The sequence below is a fragment of the Trachurus trachurus genome (assembly GCF_905171665.1).
Source record: "Trachurus trachurus genome assembly, chromosome: 18".
NCBI classification, from domain to species: domain Eukaryota; kingdom Metazoa; phylum Chordata; class Actinopteri; order Carangiformes; family Carangidae; genus Trachurus; species Trachurus trachurus.
In genome coordinates, this window is record NC_139909.1 from 5,155,499 (window position 1) to 5,176,736 (window position 21,238).

Sequence of the window (21,238 nt, forward strand, 5' to 3'; positions counted from 1 at the left end):
CCCATTGTCATAATCCCTATAGTCATAGCAGTAGGTTCGTTACCTTTAATTGTCGGTGCAAGCTATTTTTAGAACGGTGGAGCAGAGCCGCGAGCTGCTCAGAGCTACGCTACGGAGGCTCATTATGGGATTTCTTGGTTTCCCTCATCAAACTCATCAAATACACAATCCAACAACTCCACAACGCTCTGGTGGACAAGTTGTGAGCTGCACATTCACCACGCTATGAGATAATAACACAACGTTACCACACAGAGTTGTTTTAGAGGGAAATTCATGCAAAACCGCTGATGCGCGTTGCCTTCAGGGACAGTTTTTCATCAAGCAGTCTCTGAATTTCCCTCTAAAACAACTCTGTGTGGTAACGTTGTGTTATTATCTCATAGCGTGGTGAATGTGCAGGTCACAACTTGTCCACCAGAGCGTTGTGGAGTTGTTCAATTCATTTCATTTTATTTGATGAAGAGGGACAATGTACATTGATACATATTTTAAAATAAAATGTAAATGTACCCAATTCTACCTACCAAGCTAATTTCCATTGCCAGTCCGCCTATGCTACAATAGAAACAAGCAGGTTGAGAAAAGGAAACCATACTGTAAGTACAAGTACAATATTAAAAAAAAAAAAAAAAAACATGGGGCAGGTACCCCTGTTGGATTGTGTATTTGATGAGTTTGATGAGGGAAACCAAGAAATCCCATAATGAGCCTCCGTAGCGTAGCTCTGAGCAGCTCACGGCTCTGCTCCGCCGTTCTAAAAACAGCTTGCACCGACAATTAAAGGTAACGAACCTACTGCTATGACTATAGGGACTATGGCAATGGGCCAATTTGCCAAAATGTTGGCGTATCCCTTTAAAGACAGGACATGATTTTAATGTTTTCAGTGTTGTTCAGTATTGTGGTTGGAAATGAAAACCAAGTTGACGTCAAAACCCGACATTAGCTTATTGACACTGTGACGTTCAGCAGATGTTTGGTTTCCCCAACAACTGGAGTGTTACATGTCAAGATGGCGTCAGTGTTGGTTCTCAAAACATGAGTTATTTGTTATTGATGACAGTTCAAAGGTTCTGTTACATTGTTTTTTTTGTTGTTGTTGTAATCACCAAATTCTTATGTAAACAAGAAAAAAGAAACAGATTATTGTGGTTTCAAGTGTTTTTAATCAATAAAACAAAACTGACGCAAAGAAAAGTTTCCTTCTTTTGTTCGCCAGCAGCAGTTTGTTACACCGGCTGAGTGAGCAGAGCAGATCAGACCTTTTCCTTTTCACAATAAAAGCACACTCTACTACTGTGCACTGGTTATGTGATGTATTATCTGATGCTGCAGCTGGTGAGGGAGGGGGCTCGGCACAGCCCCTTCCCCTTCACCTCGAACCCACAGCCCTTGTAGTTGGCCACGCCCTTGCAGTCCACCTGCAGGTCGGGCTGAAGCAGCTCCCAGACCCTCTGCTTGGCCTGCAGCTCCCTGTCCGGCTCACCTGGGCACAAACACACACAAGAAACATCCTTTAAAGGGATAGTTCACCCAAAATTCAAATTTACCTCCTCTGAGTTACAAGGGGTCTCGGCGTAGCAGTGCAGGTCCATATGACGGTTGCAAATGGATACCAACTGTCTTCGTAACAAAAAGACACACCAAAAAACATCCAAATACCTCCATGCTGCTCGTATGTAATGTCCGTCTTGTATTGAAGCCCCGAAATGCGAAATTGTCCCGAAAAAAATTAAATAAGTCAAATTTGGATGAACCAGGGTCTGTCCTCTTCCCAGTTCGTCCAAATTTGACGAACTGGGAAGAGGAGCTTTGAGAAGCTTCCGCTACAAAACAAGCTTGAAAAATAGACTTATTTAATTTTTTTCGGCACAATTTCGCATTTCGGGGCTTCAACACAAGACGGACATTACATACGAGCAGCATGGAGGTATTTGGATGTTTTTTGGTGTGTCTTTTTGTTACGAAGACAGTTGGTATCCATTTGCAACCGTCATATGGACATGCACTGCTACGCCGAGACCCCCTGTAACTCAGAGAAGCCACGGAGGACTCTGAAACTTCTCCCAGCCCTTATTAGTCCACATGAGGGGGAGGAGATAATGAGTGGAATTTCAATTTTGGGTTAACTATCCCTTTAATTAGAATTAGAATTAGAAAAACTTTATTGTCCCGCAAAGGCAGGAAATTCATCTTTGGTCTCACTTATAGACAGAACAATCAGAACACAAACGCTTGCCAGCAAGGCTTACATGAGACAAAACAAATTCAACAGCGGTCACATCATACGGAAGCCGAGAACGGCCAGGTCCGTATACATCTTTTTTATTACCGTTTTCTCGTGATAACGACTTATTATTTCGTTATCTCGAGATAACAAAGTCCGTTTTCTCGTGATAACGAATTAATTTATTTCGTTATCTCGAGATAACAAAGACCGTTTTCTCGTGATAACGAAATAATCATAGAATGTGTCGTTGACATGGTTGCCTAGCAACAGGAGGCTACTGTTCAGCTCGGGGCAGTTAACTTCAGTCCAGAGCGATAGATATAACATCTATCTATCGCTCTGCTTCAGTCTACTCTACTCACTGGTGTGGTTATTGTCCACACCAGCTGTCAACAATAACTTACCAGTAAGTTACACTTAACGTTAGTTTGAATAACGTCACTGTGCTGGGTTTATTTAAGGGGCTACCGGCCGGTGGTCCCATCTATCCTGTTTCAGCTAAGCTAACGTTAGCTACTGTCTGCTGCTGTCAGAAATCACAACCTTATCTCGAACCATCAGACACCTGTTGCCTGCGACCACCGACATGTAGGCTAATGTTAATTTGGCAAGACAGCAGTGTTCATGAGCTTTATCTGAGCAGCAACTAGCTAACATTACCTTAGCTGAAGCTGTCATAACGTAAGTTAAGTCAACTCTCATGTGTTTATGCTAACCTGTAGCCCCTTAAATAAACCCAGCTCAGTAAACAAACTAACGTTAAAGTGTAACTTAGCGGTACTTCATTGTTGACAGCTCCTCAGAGCAGACTAACGTTAGTGGCAGCTCTTGAAGGCTGAAGTCAGGATGATGTGATCACATTAATCAGCTCACTGATTTGAGTTCTACACATGGTTCTGAGCAATTATCCCACGAAAACATCTCTTCTGTTACGTTAGATCTGTAGATGTGTAGTGTTTCCAACAGACTCGCTTTAGTAGCCTCCTGCTACGAACATACAGCGGCTAACCAGCTGCTACTTCCCCGTAAGCAGAAGCGATTGCACCGGGGAAACATGTTGCTAGGCAACCATGTCAACGACACATTCTATGATTATTTCGTTATCACGAGAAAACGGTCTTTGTTATCTCGAGATAACGAAATAAATTAATTCGTTATCACGAGAAAACGGACTTTGTTATCTCGAGATAACGAAATAATAAGTCGTTATCACGAGAAAACGGACTTTGTTATCTCGAGATAACGAAATAATAAGTCGTTATCACGAGAAAACGATAATAAAAAAAATATTATGGACGTGGCCGTTCTCGGCTTCCGTAACATCACATACAGATAGTAAAAATAAAAAATAAAATAAAATAAAATAAAATGTGTTGTAAGTTGTTTTTCATCTCACTACTACTGTTTCATCCTTGTGATTGTGGTTACCGGGGTAGTTGAGGAAGGTGACTCTGTCCCCGGGTGCGGCGCCCGTGGGAACGGCCAGTAGCTCCACCTGGTCGTCAGAGGCGGCGCAGCAGAGCAGTCGAGCCTGAGAGGCCACGCCCTTCATCTTACAGGCCTTCACGTTGCACAGCAGCACAACCAGAGCGCCCTGGAGCTGCAGAGAGAGGAATATCATTTATACACACTGCAAAAACTCAAAATCTTACCAAGAATATTTGTCTTATTTCTAGTCAAAACAGATCTCATTATACTTAAAATATGACTCATCACATTAAAAGGTAGCTTGTTTATAGACACGTTTTACTTCTTTCAAGCATATTTTCACTTGAAATAAGTAGAAAAATCTGATTGTGGAGCAAGTTTTTCTTTCTTATTACAAGTACAAAAAAAACTTGCTTCCACTGGCAGATTTTTCTACTTATTTCAAGTGAAAATATGCTTGAAAGAAGTAAAAAGTGTCTAAAAACAAGTTCATTTTTAGGTGATGAGTCTTATTTTAAGTGAAAAGAGTTTAGTTTTGACAAGAAATTAGACATTTTGACAAGAAATAAGACAAATGTTCTTGGAAAGATTTTGAGTTTTTGCAGTGCAGTAGAGACGGACAGAGGAAGGAGAAAATTCATGCAGACAGGGATAAAGAAAAAGAAAGAATTGGAAAAAATAACGGAAATGAGGATGGAGAATACTTTGTCAAAAAGTTGTAGAATAAAATTGTGACAAGGACATCTGTTATATTTTGTATAGTAAAATCATATTAGCTGACAAAAGAGATTGTTTTTGAATTAAAAATCTAAATATTTGTGGGATAAAGTTGAAATAGGTTTTAAAAATAGTAGTTTAAAAAGCCAGAATATGTAAGAATAAGGTTGTTAAATCTAGATAGATTGATAGATTGTTAAAATTGTTGTAGGGAAGGACAGAGGAAGAGGAAATTAATGCAGATATGGATAAAGAAAAACAAAGAATTGGAAAAAATGAATGAATTGAGGACTGAGAATATTTCATGAAAAAGTTATAGAATAAAATTATGATATTTTGATGTCTGTCCTCCTATTTAAATCTTATTAGATGGCAAAAAAGGTTGATTTGGAATATGACGTCAAAATATTTTGGGGAAAAAAGTCAACACAAGTTTTAATAAACAGTAGTTTAAAAAGTCATGAAATGTTAGAATTTAAAGCAGATATCAGCTTCACGGCCGTTTCGGCTAATGCTGCGTTCAAGGCAGGCTTTTGAAACCGTAAGTTACAGCTTCAAGTCACAACTACGACTTGGTAGCGTTCAAGCTAACCCGTAGCTCGTGTTTTTACCATCCTGTTGTCTGTGAAAGTTCCCTATAACGGCCACTCGTAACTTCCGACCCGTGAACTCGTACCAGATCGAACTGGTATGACTTCACAGGAAGGAAAAACACAAAGTACGAGTTTCTTTGAACGCACCATGAGTTAGCAGCCCCCGCCCTTGTCAGGCATCAATTGGTCCTCGTGCTACGTCACCACATTCACGCGCATCCCTTGGCTGCACACACAGCCCTTCATGCCGTTCTCTCTCCTCATTGGATAACACTTGTATCCCACAAGGAAAATTTTCTCCTCGGGTTACAGCAGAGCAGAGTGACGGAGAGACTCGTGTTTAGGCTGAAATACTTCATGTAAGTGATTGCTGACGGAAAATAGGACTATTTAGGACTTATATTAACAAAAACATTCCACTGATATCTGCTTTAAGGCTGTAAAATCTAAAGAGCAAAAAAAAAGTTTCATTGAATTATAAGAAAGATTGATAGATTGACATTTTGTGTTGAGTTTTTGTAATAATTATAAAAATGTATGAATTTTGTTGAAGAAAAAAGTGATAATATTGCTTTTAGAATAAAATTTGTCATTTTTTAAGATTTTTTTGTAATTTCAAAAAAATGTCATATAAGTTAAAATTGTATATTTCCATATTTTCAGAGTGAAGTTGTAATAATTCTAAGAGAAAGTTATTAATCACCTCCTCCAGGTTGGTTTTGGCTCCCAGCTTGCTGACGACCGTCCGTGGAGCGTTTTCTCCCACGTCCACTTCCTGGACGGACATGGTCTCGGCCAGCGGGTGGCGCCGGACGCTCCGGACCCGTCCGACCCTGAGGTCCAGACGGGACACGTCGAGACGAGGCTCCACGCCCAGAGGGTTCGGGTCCGACACGGGACGAACTGGGACGAAGAGACAGAGAAAGAGTATGTTTCACTTCTTCTTTTCCTTCATTGTTAAAGGGATAGTTCAACATTTTTGGCAAATTGGCCCATTGCCATAATAATCCCTATAGTCATAGCAGTAGGTTCGTTACCTTTAATTGTCGGTGCAAGCTATTTTTAGAACGGCGGAGCAGAGCCGTGAGCTGCTCAGAGCTACGCTACGGAGGCTCATTATGGGATTTCTTGGTTTCCCTCATCGAACTCATCAAATACACAATCCAACAACTCCACAACGCTCTGGTGGACAAGTTGTGACCTGCACATTCACCACGCTATGAGATAATAACACAACGTTACCACACAGAGTTGTTTTAGAGGGAAATACAGAGACTGTTGATGAAAAACTGTCCCTGAAGGCAACGCGCATCAGCGGTTTTGCATGAATTTCCCTCTAAAACAACTCTGTGTGGTAACGTTGTGTTATTATCTCATAGCGTGGTGAATGTGCAGGTCACAACTTGTCCACCAGAGCGTTGTGTTGTGGAGTTGTTGGATTGTGTATTTGATGAGTTTGATGAGGGAAACCAAGAAATCCCATAATGAGCCTCCGTAGTGTAGCTCTGAGCAGCTCACCGCTCTGCTCCGCCGTTCTAAAAATAGCTTGCACTGACAATTAAAGGTAACGAACCTACTGCTATGACTATAGGGGTTATGGCAATGGGCCAATTTGGGCCAAAATGTTGAACTATCCCTTTCATTTTTTCCTTCCTTCCTTCCTTCTCACCTTTCCTCTCTCCTCTCCTCCTCCTGCTCTGCCTCTCTCTCCGGTCGTGAGGGGACGGAGGAGCAACAGCAGCTAGTGCTTCAGCCGGTTGATTGGCCGGTGTCGTGGGGGCGGAGCCAAGACTCTGAGGGGGCGGAGCCGAGGAGAACAAGGCCTTCGCTGAGAGAGAGAGAGAGGGAGAGGGAACTGATGGTGAGTTGACAGAAATTACATGCAAGAATGTATTCTAAACGTTTGTGGCTGCGTTGTCGTTTTATCTTTGGGACGAAACTCATAAAGAAGTTTTTTTTTGGGACTTAATAAATAAAGTTCTTATTGAATTTAAGAAGAAATCCACTGTACTGTTATTTAAATGTGACCACAGTCAAAACTGAACCAGCTCAGAGGGAAACCAAATCATTTACAGTCGTCTATGGGTGTGGGTGTGTGTGTGTGTGTGTGTGTGTGTGTGTGTGTGTGTGTGTGTGTGTGTGTGTGTGTGTGTGTGTGTGTGTGTGTGTGTGTGTGTGTGTGTACTTGTGGGAACCAGCTATATTTTTCAGACATAGTAAACACACAAAATAACATTTTTGCAAAGTGAGGACATTCAGTGAAAAGTGAGAAGTTTTCTTGAAGCAAGGACATTTTAGAAAGTATAAAAGTATTTTGGGGCAAATTAAAACATTATGGAAATGTACAATTGTTTAAAGAAAACATTTCATCAAGGACCATCAGACAGTCATTTTTACAACAATTTAAAAAAGTGTATGAACGTTCATGCAAAGTACATTTTGTGAAGGTGCAAATGTGGAAATATTTACAGTAGAAAGTCACGACCTCGATGCAGAACGATGGCATTTTGCGAAAGTCTCAATCAAGTCTCACAAACTCTATTAATTTAAATGTTAAAGCAGAAGTAAGCGATCCGGTGGTTTTGGCTAACTTCTTGTCAGCCGATGGAGTTAACAGTCCCCGCCCTCGTCCCTACGTCACCATATTCACGCGCATCCCTTGGCTGCACACACAGAGAGGACCGCCCCTTTATGCCGTTCTCTCTCTCCTCATTGGATAAAGGTTGTAGGATACAAGGAAAGTTTTCTCCTCAGCTTACAGCAGAGCAGAGTGACTGACAGACCCGTGTTTCAGACCAAACACTCTATACAAGTGATTGCTGTCGGAAGATACAGCTATGTAAGACTTATATTAACACAAATATTCACCTTACTTCTGCTTTAAATGTTTAATTGTGCTTTTTTTGTTTTGTTTTTGGTTGTTATTTTACCAGTGCGTCTTCTCTGTTTGTCCTGCAGCTGATTTCTCAGCTGTTCGATGTCTTTCTTCAGTTTGGCGTTTTCCACCAGCAGCTTCTTCTGCTCCCTCACCGACGACTGCAGGACTGAACACACACACACACACACACACACACACACACACACATTGTAAAGTCTCATTATTAGAGGTTTTTCTGGCTTTACAGTAAAACAGTGAATGAATCAATGACCATTCAATCAGCTCTCCTGTCTGAATGTCTGAATGCTTCAGTGTTGTCCACTAGGGGGCAGCACATCGACCCTCTGCCACCCCAGCTGTACAGTGTATTTCCTCTTACGTGCTTTCTCTCGGCTCAGCAGCGCGTGAGTTTTGAAGTAGTCCATGATCTGCTCTCCGTCCTCTGGGTCCAGCTTCATGATGGCTGATTCCAGGCTGTAAAACACACGGAGACTCAGGGATCAGTCAGAAACTAAACTGAATTTAAAGGGATAGTTCATTAATTCAAATTGCAGAGTCCTCCGTGCCTTCTCGGAGTTACAGCGTCCATATGACGGTAGCAAACGGAGCTCACTTTACTTCCTCCAAAAAGACACACCAAAAAACATCCAAATACCTCCATGCTGCTCGTATGTAATGTCCCTCTCGTATTGAAGCCCCGACATGAGAAATTGTTCCGAAAAAAATTAAATAAGTCTATATTTTAAGCTTGTTTGTAGCGGAAGCTCCCAGTGTTGCTCTTCCTGGTCCGTCCAAATCTCGCGCGATTTGATTTACACCCAGATTCCGGCAGAGCAACACTGGGAGCTTCCGCTACAAACAAGCTTAAAACATATACTTGTTTAATTTTAAAAATTATTTATTTTTGGAAGTTTGGGGGATTTTTTGCCTGTAGGCAACATTGTACCATTACGGTTCATCATATACTGTATTAGAAACAGCAGTCTCTGTAGACTTTCCCCTCCACTGGCCTCATCCTCATCCTCATTCTCATTCTCATCTTCCTCATCATCATCATAATAGCCTGATGTTTACTTTACTGCATCCAAAATCACATTTACTAAGGATAAAAAACTAAATTATGATGAATTATATGTTTTTGAACATTATATTTACACCTAAACACACACTACCATAGTCTCGTAATGCAATATTGATTCCATAATTTTTTTAAAGGAGCATTATCGCAAATCCAAATTCTTAATTCAGCCACTAGATGGAGCCAGGCGGAGCTTATCAGATATAAACAAGTGGGCAGCTGTCAGAGAGAGAGAGAGAGCAGCCTCGTTTAGTCCCGCCCCCGCCCCCCCTCCTCCCTCCTCCCCCCTCCTCCTCCTCCTCCCTCACCAGGCTGAATGAACGTGCAATCGCGGGAAAAAGAAAACTCGCTAGTGGAAGCGGCAGCTCTACGTCGCGCACAACCACAACAACGACAACAACAGCAACTGCAACTTCCTCCTCCTTAATAACGCTGAGAGGACAGCTGAAGAAAGACACAGGGACGTGGAGACAAAGTGTTCTACCAGCGATTCAGTGACTGTGAGCAGCCTAACACTGCTACATTACTTACTGTTGCATATTTGTCCGGTTCGGAGGTCTGATTTGCGAGTTCCGAGTGCATTTTAACGCAGCAAGCGCCGGGCCGGCTTGGATCATAACAAAGACAAATGCTGCATTTGCCCCACGGACACTATACTGTTGGCGATTTTTTTTGTAAATTTAGTTATGGCTCCCCCCGACCCATCTTTTGCATATTTCAGCTTATTTTATGCTATTACTGCTGTATTTGCGATAATGCTCCTTTAAGTATTACAGCATTAAATGGGATGAATTGTGGAGATGTGAGAGGCCAAAAAGTGGTATGTTGCCTGAGGGCAACATGGGACCATAGAGGGTTAATTAACCCTCCATCCCAAAACAACAACAGTCAGAAGTCTTCCGCCAAGGTGTCATTATCAGTTGACGTCTCTCCACAGATAGATACACACCAACCGACCGTGACCAATGACGGTCAGAGTCAGAGTGGGCGGGGCTTAAACATCGACAGACTGTGTGACAGTTATATGCAAACCACACAGGCAGCGATGATGTCACAAACACACTAATAAAACGTTTATATAGATGCTATCTTAGAGGAAAGGCTGTGTGAATGGATATGCCATCGCCAGAGGTGACACACACACACACACACACACACACACACACACACACACACACACACACACACACACACACACACACACAGAGGAAGAGACGATGACAAAATGTCAGAATTAATTGAGCGGAAGTTTGTAACACGACGAGCGTCTTAGTTGATCCACTTCAAAAAAGTTTGACCTGTTTGGTGTTTGGTCTAATCCACTTGATTGACAGCTGGATTAGACCAAACACCTGATTGGTTGGTTTGTTTAGCTGTGGACAAGCCCACTCTGAACACTTTAACAGTTTATTCAGTAGCAGTAGAAGATTATTCCTTGATTCCTATTGGTCGATGATGACGATATGATGATGACGATGACCTACATGGAGCTTATAAATGATTAGACGAATTAATATTGGGATACAACAAGAGAAATTTGCATGTTTTATATGTCAAGATTAGGTGATGTTGGATTTTAAAAGGGATAGTTCAACATTTTGGCAAATTGGCCCATTGCCATAATCCCTATAGTCATAGCAGTAGGTTCGTTACCTTTAATTGTCAGTGCAAGCTATTTTTAGAACGGCGGAGCAGAGCCGTGAGCTGCTCAGAGCTACGCTACGGAGGCTCATTATGGGATTTCTTTGTTGGTTTCCCCTCATCAAACTCATCAAATACACAATCCAACAACTCCACAACGCTCTGGTGGACAAGTTGTGACCTGCACATTCACCACACTATGAGATAATAACACAACGTTACCAGACAGAGTTGTTTTAGAGGGAAATGCAGAGACTGCTTGATGAAAAACTGTCCCTGAAGGCAACGCGCATCAGCGGGTTTTGCATGAATTTCCCTCTAAAACAATAATGCTAATGGGTTTTCTTGGTTTCCCCTCATCAAACTCATCAAATACACAATCCAACAACTCCAAAACGCATGAATTTCCCTCTAAAACAACTCTGTGTGGTAACGTTGTGTTATTATCTCATAGCGTGGTGAATGTGCAGGTCACAACTTGTCCACCAGAGCGTTGTGGAGTTGTTGGATTGTGTATTTGATGAGTTTGATGAGGGAAACCAACAAAGAAATCCCATAATGAGCCTCCGTAGCGTAGCTCTGAGCAGCTCACGGCTCTGCTCCGCCGTTCTAAAAACAGCTTGCACCGACAATTAAAGGTAACGAACCTACTGCTATGACTACAGGGATTATGGCAATGGGCCAATCTGCCAAAATGTTGAACTATCCCTTTAACAATTTAGCTACAAACAAAATATCAACAGAAATATATCAAATCAATATTTGCATTGGATGTGTGATCTTACAACCTCCGTTCTATAAACATTAAATGACACTATACTTATTATTTTCTACAACTTTATACTTCCATTCTACATTTCAGGAGGACAATCTTTCATGATTTAAACTAATAAAGTTTAAACAAAAACAAAATGAGGTTTTCATTATTCAATTAAATGAGTGTAATTAAATATCTTTATTTAAATGCAGGTTTCTGCAAATGAAACAGCTCGACTCAGACCCAGATGTTAACGCACCGCGTGGATAATGATAATAATATATTACATGGGGCCTTATGAAAACGTGCTGTTTGACATTATGTCATTGCTTTTGTTTTATATTTTCTCGATCGTTCTTCTACATCAAAAACCGCAGGAGATTACGGCCGAGAAGCCACATGAAGGGGAAAGGAGAATTTCACTAAAACTGAGATTGAGACATGAAAGCATAGAAAGAGCTGTCACTGAAGTTTCAATAGATGTTATCTGTGATAAAGGAAAAGCTTATAATACCATCAAAGGACTGGTACATACACACACTCACACACACACACTCATACACACTCATACACACACATTCAGAGGCTTATTGAAACCAGGATATTTGCATAATGATAAACAGAGAGCTACTGACGCAGCCCGTAGCTGTAAGTCTGGTTGAGATTTACATAAACAAACACCCTCGACCAATCAGCTGTCAGCGACTCAAACTAGTCTAAACTGCAAAATCTAACAGAAACAAAACTTTTTCTTTAATTCAATATCACACGTTTGTTTTATTCTGCATCACCTATTTCAGTTTATGCATTTATTTTCTTATTTATATGAGAATATCTTAAAGGGATAGTTTGTATATTTTACGCCACATTGTTGATGTAAAAAAAGAATTTGGTTTAATGATCATTTAATGAAGTTATATTAAATTAAATCACATTTTTTGGTGACGTAGTGAAGAATATTTCTACATTTTCTTTGTTGAAACCCAGACAAAGTGTCCTCTTAAAGGGATAGTTCAACATTTTGGCAAATTGGCCCATTGCCATAATCCCTATAGTCATAGCAGTAGGTTCGTTACCTTTAATTGTCGGTGCAAGCTATTTTTAGAACGGTGGAGCAGAGCGGTGAGCTGCTCAGAGCTACGCTACGGAGGCTCATTATGGGATTTCTTTGTTGGTTTCCCTCATCAAACTCATCAAATACACAATCCAACAACTCCACAACGCTCTGGTGGACAAGTTGTGACCTGCACATTCACCACGCTATGAGATAATAACACAACGTTACCACACAGAGTTGTTTTAGAGGGAAATACAGAGACTGCTTGATGAAAAACTGTCCCTGAAGGCAACGCTCATCAGTGGTTTTACATGAATTTCCCTCTAAAACAACTCTGTCTGGTAACGTTGTGTTATTATCTCATAGCGTGGTGAATGTGCAGGTCACAACTTGTCCACCAGAGCGTTGTGGAGTTGTTGGATTGTGTATTTGATGAGTTTGAAACCAAGAAATCCCATAATGAGCCTCCGTAGCGTAGCTCTGAGCAGCTCACGGCTCTGCTCCGCCGTTCTAAAAATAGCTTGCACCGACAATTAAAGGTAACGAACCTACTGCTATGACTATAGCGATTATTTTGGCAATGGGCCAATTTGCCAAAATGTTGAACTATCCCTTTAATTAAGAGGACACTTTGTCTGGATTTCAACAAAGAAAATGTAGAAATATTCTTCACTACGTCGCCAAAAAATGTGATTTAATTTAATATAACTTCATTAAAATGATCAGACATCAAACTCAAATTGTGTTTTTACATCAACGATGCGGCGTAAAATATAACAAAATGTCCTCGTAATGTGATTAAGACGAGTACAAACACACACACACAAACACACACGTGAGCAGCAGCTGCTGGACGTAGGAGGGGATGCGACAGCTGCACTCAGACCTTGTGCTATAAATATCACAAATTGGTATAACACACACACACACACACACACACACACACACACACACACACACACACACACACAGGTCCTCGATTACACTACATTTGAGGAGATCCGTCCTTGTCGTACTTGACAGTCACAATGTGTGTTTTTTCGAGCCTCGAACTCTCTAACAGTCACCTCTGTTCGCCTAACCCCGACCTGAACCTGAATACGACATAACCCCTAAACCCTAAACCTAAAACATCCCATAAAAACACAACAACACAACACTCGAGTCCGCACAAAGCCCAGAAGTACAGTACACACTTATAACAGTCTCCATAAATACTGTAAAACACACTACACACTCATTTTTAATATGAATAACAACAAAAAGAAGACAACGACTATATTTAAATCACCATTTCAAGTGTCAGTATTGTAAAATATTATTGTTTTGTACATGTTTGTGTCATTTTGATGCTGTAAAAGTTCAGTTTTTCTGTCTCAACAACTGGTTTCAATAATCAAATGAGGGATTTGGACCCAGAAACGATGCACAGGAGGTTTAAATAAAGAGATAACAACATCACTGTGGCTGTGGCAGAGAGAGATTATTATCAGTATGTAAAACTGAGACACACACCTCTCACTTGCACATGCATATGAATAGAAATTGGGGTGAGTTTGTAAAAAAAAAAAAAAGGAAAAAAAGTGAAGAAAACAAAGAGATAAAGTCGTACCTTGGGTGGAAGAGGTTGTCGATGTTGTCCATGTCCGATGGAGGTTTATCGGTCGGTCAGTTGGTCGGTCAGTCGGTCGTCCGTAGACAGAAACAAACTCAGAGTCTCAGAGTCTCAGAGTGTCAGGGTCTCGGGCTGAGGACGAACTCCCCCGTCAGCTGTCTGCGTCCGTCTTCAGCTGCAGTCAACACCACTACGCCGCATGAGGCCGCAGGAGGCTGCACGGGGTCAAAGGTCAAACAGCTCCCAGTTAAAGGCCAATGAGTAGAAGACTGAAAGACAAAACTCACTGATTATAATGAAGTAAATCTGTTGTTTTAGTTCAGTGGTGGACAAGTAACGGAGTAAATTTACTTGAGTACTGTACTTAAAGGGACAATGAGGAGTTTCTATTTGGTTATAAAAAAGTTTCATATTAATGTGGATGAATCTACGCTACCCACACTTGTTAATGGGCCCATTTTCGATAAATGTCCCTTTAAGTGCATATCCAAAGGATTTGTGGGTGAGATATACAGTATAACAAAGGATGTGTAAAGTATCTTCAATTGTAGGCTAATTGATGTATTTTCTGCCGTACCTAGTGCATATATTTTATGAAAATGTATCCTCTTGACTGAAACCTTTATGGAATTATTATTAGAATTTGTATTTTTTTTCTTTTTTTATTATTATTATTGTTATTATTATTTTTACTTTTCATAATGTCTGATTACTTTACTATGTTTTTGTTTGTCTGTTTGTTCATTAAAAAAAAGAAAAGAAAAAGAAAGTATTCAATAAAAAAAGAGCAAAGGGAGGGGGGGGGGGGATTTGTACTTTACTTGAGTATTAGATTTCTTACTGTATATATTTACACACTTTATTTCACTATATAAGTGAGAATTTTCACATTTTCCTGTAGGTATCAAGACACAAACGGCTTCTGAATGTTGTCTCTTCCTTAGAATTAGACTTTTATTTTGAAATTTAAGGTGAGAGTAAATAACATTTTCACTTTTTTTTTTTTACTTTCTTGAGCTGGAAATCCAGGATTTCCTAGAATTTATTGTAATCTGTTGAATAATCACTTTTACTTTCCTTCTGACGGACGATGTAAACTTCCCAGAGTTGAAGTATGTGGAGAATGTCCTTCCACAGAGGGAGTGGCGGTGTCTCACTTCACTGTGTTTTTCAGTAGATAATCAGCCTCCTCTAGTGGAGAAACATCGGTACTACAATAATACTACACATTAACTTTTACCTTTTTCTCTCTTTTTTCACTTTAATAACTATTATGATGTTTTCTCCTCAGGTGGAAACAACCCTTTGCATTTTTGGATGTCTTTTATTTTGAAATTAATGTCAATAGGAAACAAAGTAGGCCTAATCATAATTTTAATTTTGGGTTGTTATGTGGTATATTTTCAATTTTTGTCTTTTTTTAAAAATGAATATCAACAATTAATAGATGGGTGACATTGATAATTCTCAATTAAATTTAGAAATATGGATGTCACAAGACTAAATTCCACGAATTCCACTAAAAACATCAATTTAACTTTTATATTATTATATATTTCATACAATTTTAACTTATTAATTATATTTTCTGCTTTGATTTCCGAATTTACCACATTTCTTGCAGACTGTCTAATAAATATCAGCCTAATAAAAACTCACCAATGTTTCATTTCATGATGAGTAATAATAGCTGAATGTAAACTCAGTATCAGAAAAAGCTCTAATGTCTTCTACATCCAAGGCCATGAGCCAATATTTGATTATAGCTACAGTCAGTTCAGGGAGTGACAGGAAGTGAGTTTCACTTTGAGACAGCTAACTAATTCCTAAGTCATTTGTATCAATTAAAAGTCAGTGTCTAGATTTTATGGCTCTGTTTAATGTGTGACTTACTTCCTCTTCAGAGGATTTCACTGGAAATGCAGCAGCAGGAAGTTACGCTCGCTGAGACTGTCCCTTAACAAACACAATGATAACGACACACTCAGTGAAACCTACAGTGGATGATTCAGAATTGTTTCATATGGTCATACAACAACCTATAAACATATAATACAATAATAATATTAACAGAAAAATCAGACACAAAGTTATTGAGTTAAAAAATGTTTGATTTCGCATTTTGGGTTTGGAAGTTAAACCTCTGTTTTTTTATTTTTATTAATTTGACCATAAATAACTTAAATTTAGCATTTTATTAACATTTTGACTCATGTCATTGGATAATAACAGATAGTAGCCTATAAAATGAACATTTTTCATTATTTGAATATATACTTATTTACTATATGTATCTTAATGTGTCACTGTCTTGTAAGCTAATGCTGTCTGGAGTCATAGCTGATAATGACAGAGAGTAAAAGAATTTAAACCATGCACCATGCATTGCCTCAGCCTTAGTAAGCCTAATATGATGTCATGGTTTTATTTACCAATGTAGCCTATTCATTGTAAAATAACAAAATTTTATGCTAATTAGCCCCCCAAAAAGTGTATATTTACTTACTTACAGCGAGTTTTATAACTTTAAACGAGCTGATTTCTATGATTTACCTTCGTTTTTTTACGGAAAATCCCGAGTTATCAATTTATTCATTGTAAAATAACATCATTTTATGCTAATTAGCAAAAAAAAAAAGTATATTTATTTACTTACAGCGAGTTTTAGAGCTGATTTCTATGATTTACCTTCGTTTTTTTTTGTTTTTTTTTACGGAAAATCCCGAGTGAAAGCCGAGCTCAGGTGAGTCATCATCGTCGGCAGCTTCGGCGGTGAGTCATCGTCGTCAGCGGAAACCACCGAACCATATTTGGAGGCGGTGGGCGTGGCTTCCCCATCGATACTGGCGCTCGTCCTCGGAGAGAGCGGGAGCGCGCTTCCAGTTAATGAAGAGTCGAGGGAAAAGAAGCTGAAGAAGGAGAAGTAGAAGGAGAAGAAGGAAAAGAAGATTTCTGGAGTGGAAAAAAGTGTGGAGAAGTGAGTTTAAAGGAGAGAAACTCCGCAGCGGAACAGGTGAGTGTGTTTTCGAGGAGAAAAGAAGCGGTTTGTGTCGTGTGTTGTGTGTGTTTTTTTTGTTTCCTTTTACCTGTTAAGTTAAAGGAAACGTGTCACGCACCGTCACGCAGGTGTGTTTATGTCCCGTGTCACAAAATGAAGGACGTGCGCGCTCAGCGGTTTTCTGTCTTTCAGCCACCGACAACAGCTGAAAGTGTCGAAACTAACCGATACCTTATCAATATGATTATTGATGCACAGACGATCAGTTTTCAGCACTTAAATGGTGGAAACAGGCCCAGAAAAGTTTTTTATTCTTTAAAAACCTTATTATTTCATTATATTAGGCCTATATTTATCATTATTAGGCTATTAGTAGTGGTAGTATTCTCATATTTGTATTGTTTATTTTATTATTTCTATTAGGCTATTATTATTTTAACTTATTAGTGTATTTAAAGTTTGTGCTGAACTGAAAACTAATGATTTTATTGATTTGGTGAACATAAGTCGCTACTTGCTCCTTCTGTATTCTGTAAGTTAAAGAAGTTTAAAGTTTTCCCTTTAAACATTTTTACTGTAACTTTTATTGAGCACTTACATTTTTTTTGCTAACCTGTCAATCGATCCATCAGGTAATGCAGCATTTTTTATCAATCAATGCATCTATTAAGTCAGTTATTAGGACACATAGCCTAAGCTGCTTTAGTCTTTGTTTTGTATCGTCTTAGTTGAATATATTTGGAGTTTTAAACAGAAGAAGGTTGGAAACTTAGACTATGGGATGTTACAAATGAGTATTTTTCACTGTATTGATTCCTAACAAACTAAACAGATAAATAAGTGAATGAATACGGATAGTAAAGCTCAGTGTTTTGCCACCAGTCTGACTATCTGCTGAGCTGCAGCTCTGTAACACTCTCCACCGTGTCTGTCTTGTGTTGATGAATCAGCACTAATTTGGGGAAATTGAATTCCCATGCTCTCAAATTTGATTTAGGGTTCATTTCTGTGTGTTTCTGACAGGGCTGTAAACAGGATGTGACATAAGAAAACCATTCACAGGGTAGTTTAGAACGAGGATTTAACACTTTGCTGCTTTTCTCTGTTCATTTATCATTATAAGATGAATATTTGTTTTGTTTTTTTGACTATTTGGTGGATAAAACAAGCAATCTGAAGACAAAACTTTGGGGTTTTGGAACATATTTGGGCATTTTATGTTATTTTTTGAAGGTTTATTTTGAAAAGAGTCTCAAGAATCTGAAACGTAGGCACCTGAAGAGACTAAAACACAGACTCACACACCTGTAATTGCCTCACAGTTGTTTCATAATACTCTACTCTTTCTTCTCATTACACAATATATCTACTCTTTTAAAGCAGTTATGTCATTAATTAGACAAAAACCTGTCTCTAGCTTCTCCAGTGTGAGGGTTTGTTGCTTTTCTCTGTTCATTTATCATTATAAGATTAATATTTTGGGGGGGTTTTGGACTATTTGGTGGTTAAAACAAGCAATCTGAAGACAAAACTTTGGGGTTTTGGAACATATTTGAGCATTTTATACTATTTTTTGAAGTTTTATTTTGAAAAGAGTCTCAAGAATTTGCAACGTAGACTAAAACACACACACACACACCTGTAATTGCCTCACAGTTGTTGCATAATAACACACAGGACAGGACGGTTCGTGACGAGCAGCCTGAGGGCGTTGAGGCTGCAGCGGTTTGAGACGAGGCGCCAACAGACGGTGCAACAACTCACTCATACACCAGCACACACTCACTGTTGTGTGAATTGTTGTTGGCGAAGCGACAGGGACGGGAGGTATTTAGCAGGAGAGAGAGACATGACTCAATCTAACTGGATCTGCAGCAGTTTAACTTTACATTCATCAATCCTTCCTTCACCTCGCTGCAACAACACAATCCAACAACTCCACAACGCTCTGGTGGACAAGTTGTGACCTGCACATTCACCGCGCTATGAGATAATAACACAACGTTACCAGACAGAGTTGTTTTAGAGGGAAATGCAGAGACTGCTTGATGAAAAACTGTCCCTGAAGGCAACGCGGCATCAGCGGTTTTGCATGAATTTCCCTCTTAAACAACTCTGGCACTCTTATGGCAATGGACCAATTTGCCAAAATGTTGAACTATCCCTTTAAAGTCCCTGTGTGAGCTCAGTTCTTCAGATTTACCAACGAAAAATAATTATAACATAATTAATTTAAAGGGACAACGAGGAGTTTCTATTCGGTTATAAAAAAGTCTCACGTTAATGTGGATGAATCTCCGCTACTCACACTTGTTAATGGCTCCATTTTCGCTAAATATATCGATCTGTCTCTATCGTTATTTTGTTATTATTAGTGGTGGCGGAAATGCTGGTCGAGCCGACCAGCGTTTCCTTCATGGCGAGTTATGAGAATAACGCCGCAGAATCGCCGTTTATGGTCGGAACTACGATGGTATGTGAACCTCTTTGAACCTCTGACTTTAATTTTTGATGAATGAAAACATGAGTCCGTCTTGCGCCGGGTCAAAGAAATGTACGGTGCGCGCGGAGGCTCATAAATGTAGTGTGAAAACGCTTCGCTTTTCCAAAACTCCTCGTTGTCCCTTTAATGGAATATAAATGAAAAGTGGTTTTATTAAATGGCAGTGTTGAAAGTTTGCACTAGAACACAAAATAATCAACTTTAATCCCTTTAGTCTTTTAAAGTGGCATCTTATATAAGACTGAAGCTGATCACTTTCATGATTGATTGATAGGCTACTGTATATATATATATATCAGTTAATTATAGTTTTATTTCAGCTGAGCAATAAAACAGTCTGTTAGATAAAACTGGTCAGAAGCTGCAGTAGAAAGTTATCGACTACATAAATGATAATAAAGATCAATTGGTTGTTATCAGCCTATTTATTTGTTGTTCAATTAATTAATTGATTGATCGCTCTTTCGATATCTTACTTTGAAAAACTGTGCTATGTTTTCTTTTTATGAAGATGCAATGAAAGTTATTCTTTAAAGGTATAGTATGTAGGAATCCCCCCCATCTAGCGGTGCGGTTGCATATCTGAACGTATTCTTGTTGTTGCATTCACGTGAAATCGGGCAGATGTCAGACAGACAACAGATGGACTTCAGTGAAATACGTATTTAATATTTGATTTTTGCTAATAAAAAGCCAAATAAGTTACATACTGGGGCTTTAATATCAATTATCGGGTCGCTATTATTTATTTACTTGCAAAGTGATTTATAATAAAACCTGAGAATAAAACAAACTAAGAGTAAAAGAAACGAACAAAAGCACAAAGCCGATGAGTTATTTATCAGTCCAGACTTATAAAACAAGCAGAGGTGAAGCTTGGATGGTCTCTAGGAGCTGAAGGTGACACAGGCCTCTCAGCTTTTAAACTAATCAATACAAATCTGAAAATAGATCCCAGAAGCAACAGGAAGCCGGTGAGGAGACGCTGGGATCTTTAAAACAAGGTCAAGAGTTTAAACCTCGATGACAAGAGTTTTTTCATCGAAGGGCGAGATCACGATCGTAGAAGATGAGACAGAGAGAGATTTCTGCAGAACGACGCAGGTTGTAGTTTTAAATGTGGATTGTGGTTTGCATTGATTTGACCTGTAGATAAAAGAAATGGTTTTTGAGCTGGAAGTATAAAGGACGATGACGATGCACTGTAAAAACTCAAAACCTTACCAAGAATTTTTGTCTTATTTCTAGTCAAAATGTCATTTCTAGTCAAAACAAATCTCATTATACTTAAAATAAGACTCATTACATTAAAAGTAGCTTATTTTTTAGACACTTTTTACTTCTTTTGTGCATATTTTCACTTGGAATAAGTAGAAAAATCTGATAGTGGAGCAAGTTTTCCTTTCTTATTACAAGCACACAAACCTTTTTTTCACTGGCAGATTTTTCTACTTATTTTAAGTGAAAATTTGTTTGAAACAAGTGAAAATTATCTAAAAACAAGATCATTTTTAGGTGATGAGTCTTGTTTTAAGTGGAAAGAAATTAGTTTTGACTAGAAATGAGACATTTTGACAAGAAATAAGACAAATATTCTTGGAAAGATTTTGGGTTTTTGCAGTGTAAGGGATAGTTACTGTGGACGAGTCACTGACGGACGGGAAGGATTAAAGTTACAAGCGTGAAATCAAGAAGAAGCTAAAGAAAACCAACCAGTTTAGATGATGCAGATCTCACACA

The 21,238-nt window shown here is 39.1% G+C and overlaps 1 protein-coding gene across 1 annotated transcript; it reads right to left on the reverse strand.

Moving 5' to 3' along the window:
• Nucleotides 1-861: 861 nt before the first annotated feature.
• On the reverse strand, nt 862-14,203 carry aimp1b (aminoacyl tRNA synthetase complex interacting multifunctional protein 1b). The gene is made up of 7 exons (XM_083992741.1): nt 13,995-14,203; nt 8,229-8,323; nt 7,902-8,015; nt 6,641-6,799; nt 5,675-5,874; nt 3,662-3,833; nt 862-1,489 (listed from the first exon to the last, which is right to left on the reverse strand). The coding sequence occupies exons 1-7, from the start codon at nt 14,024-14,026 to the stop codon at nt 1,323-1,325; spliced, it is 939 nt and encodes a 312-aa protein (XP_083848867.1). The 5' UTR covers nt 14,027-14,203; the 3' UTR covers nt 862-1,322.
• Between the last annotated feature and the right edge of the window lie 7,035 nt (nt 14,204-21,238).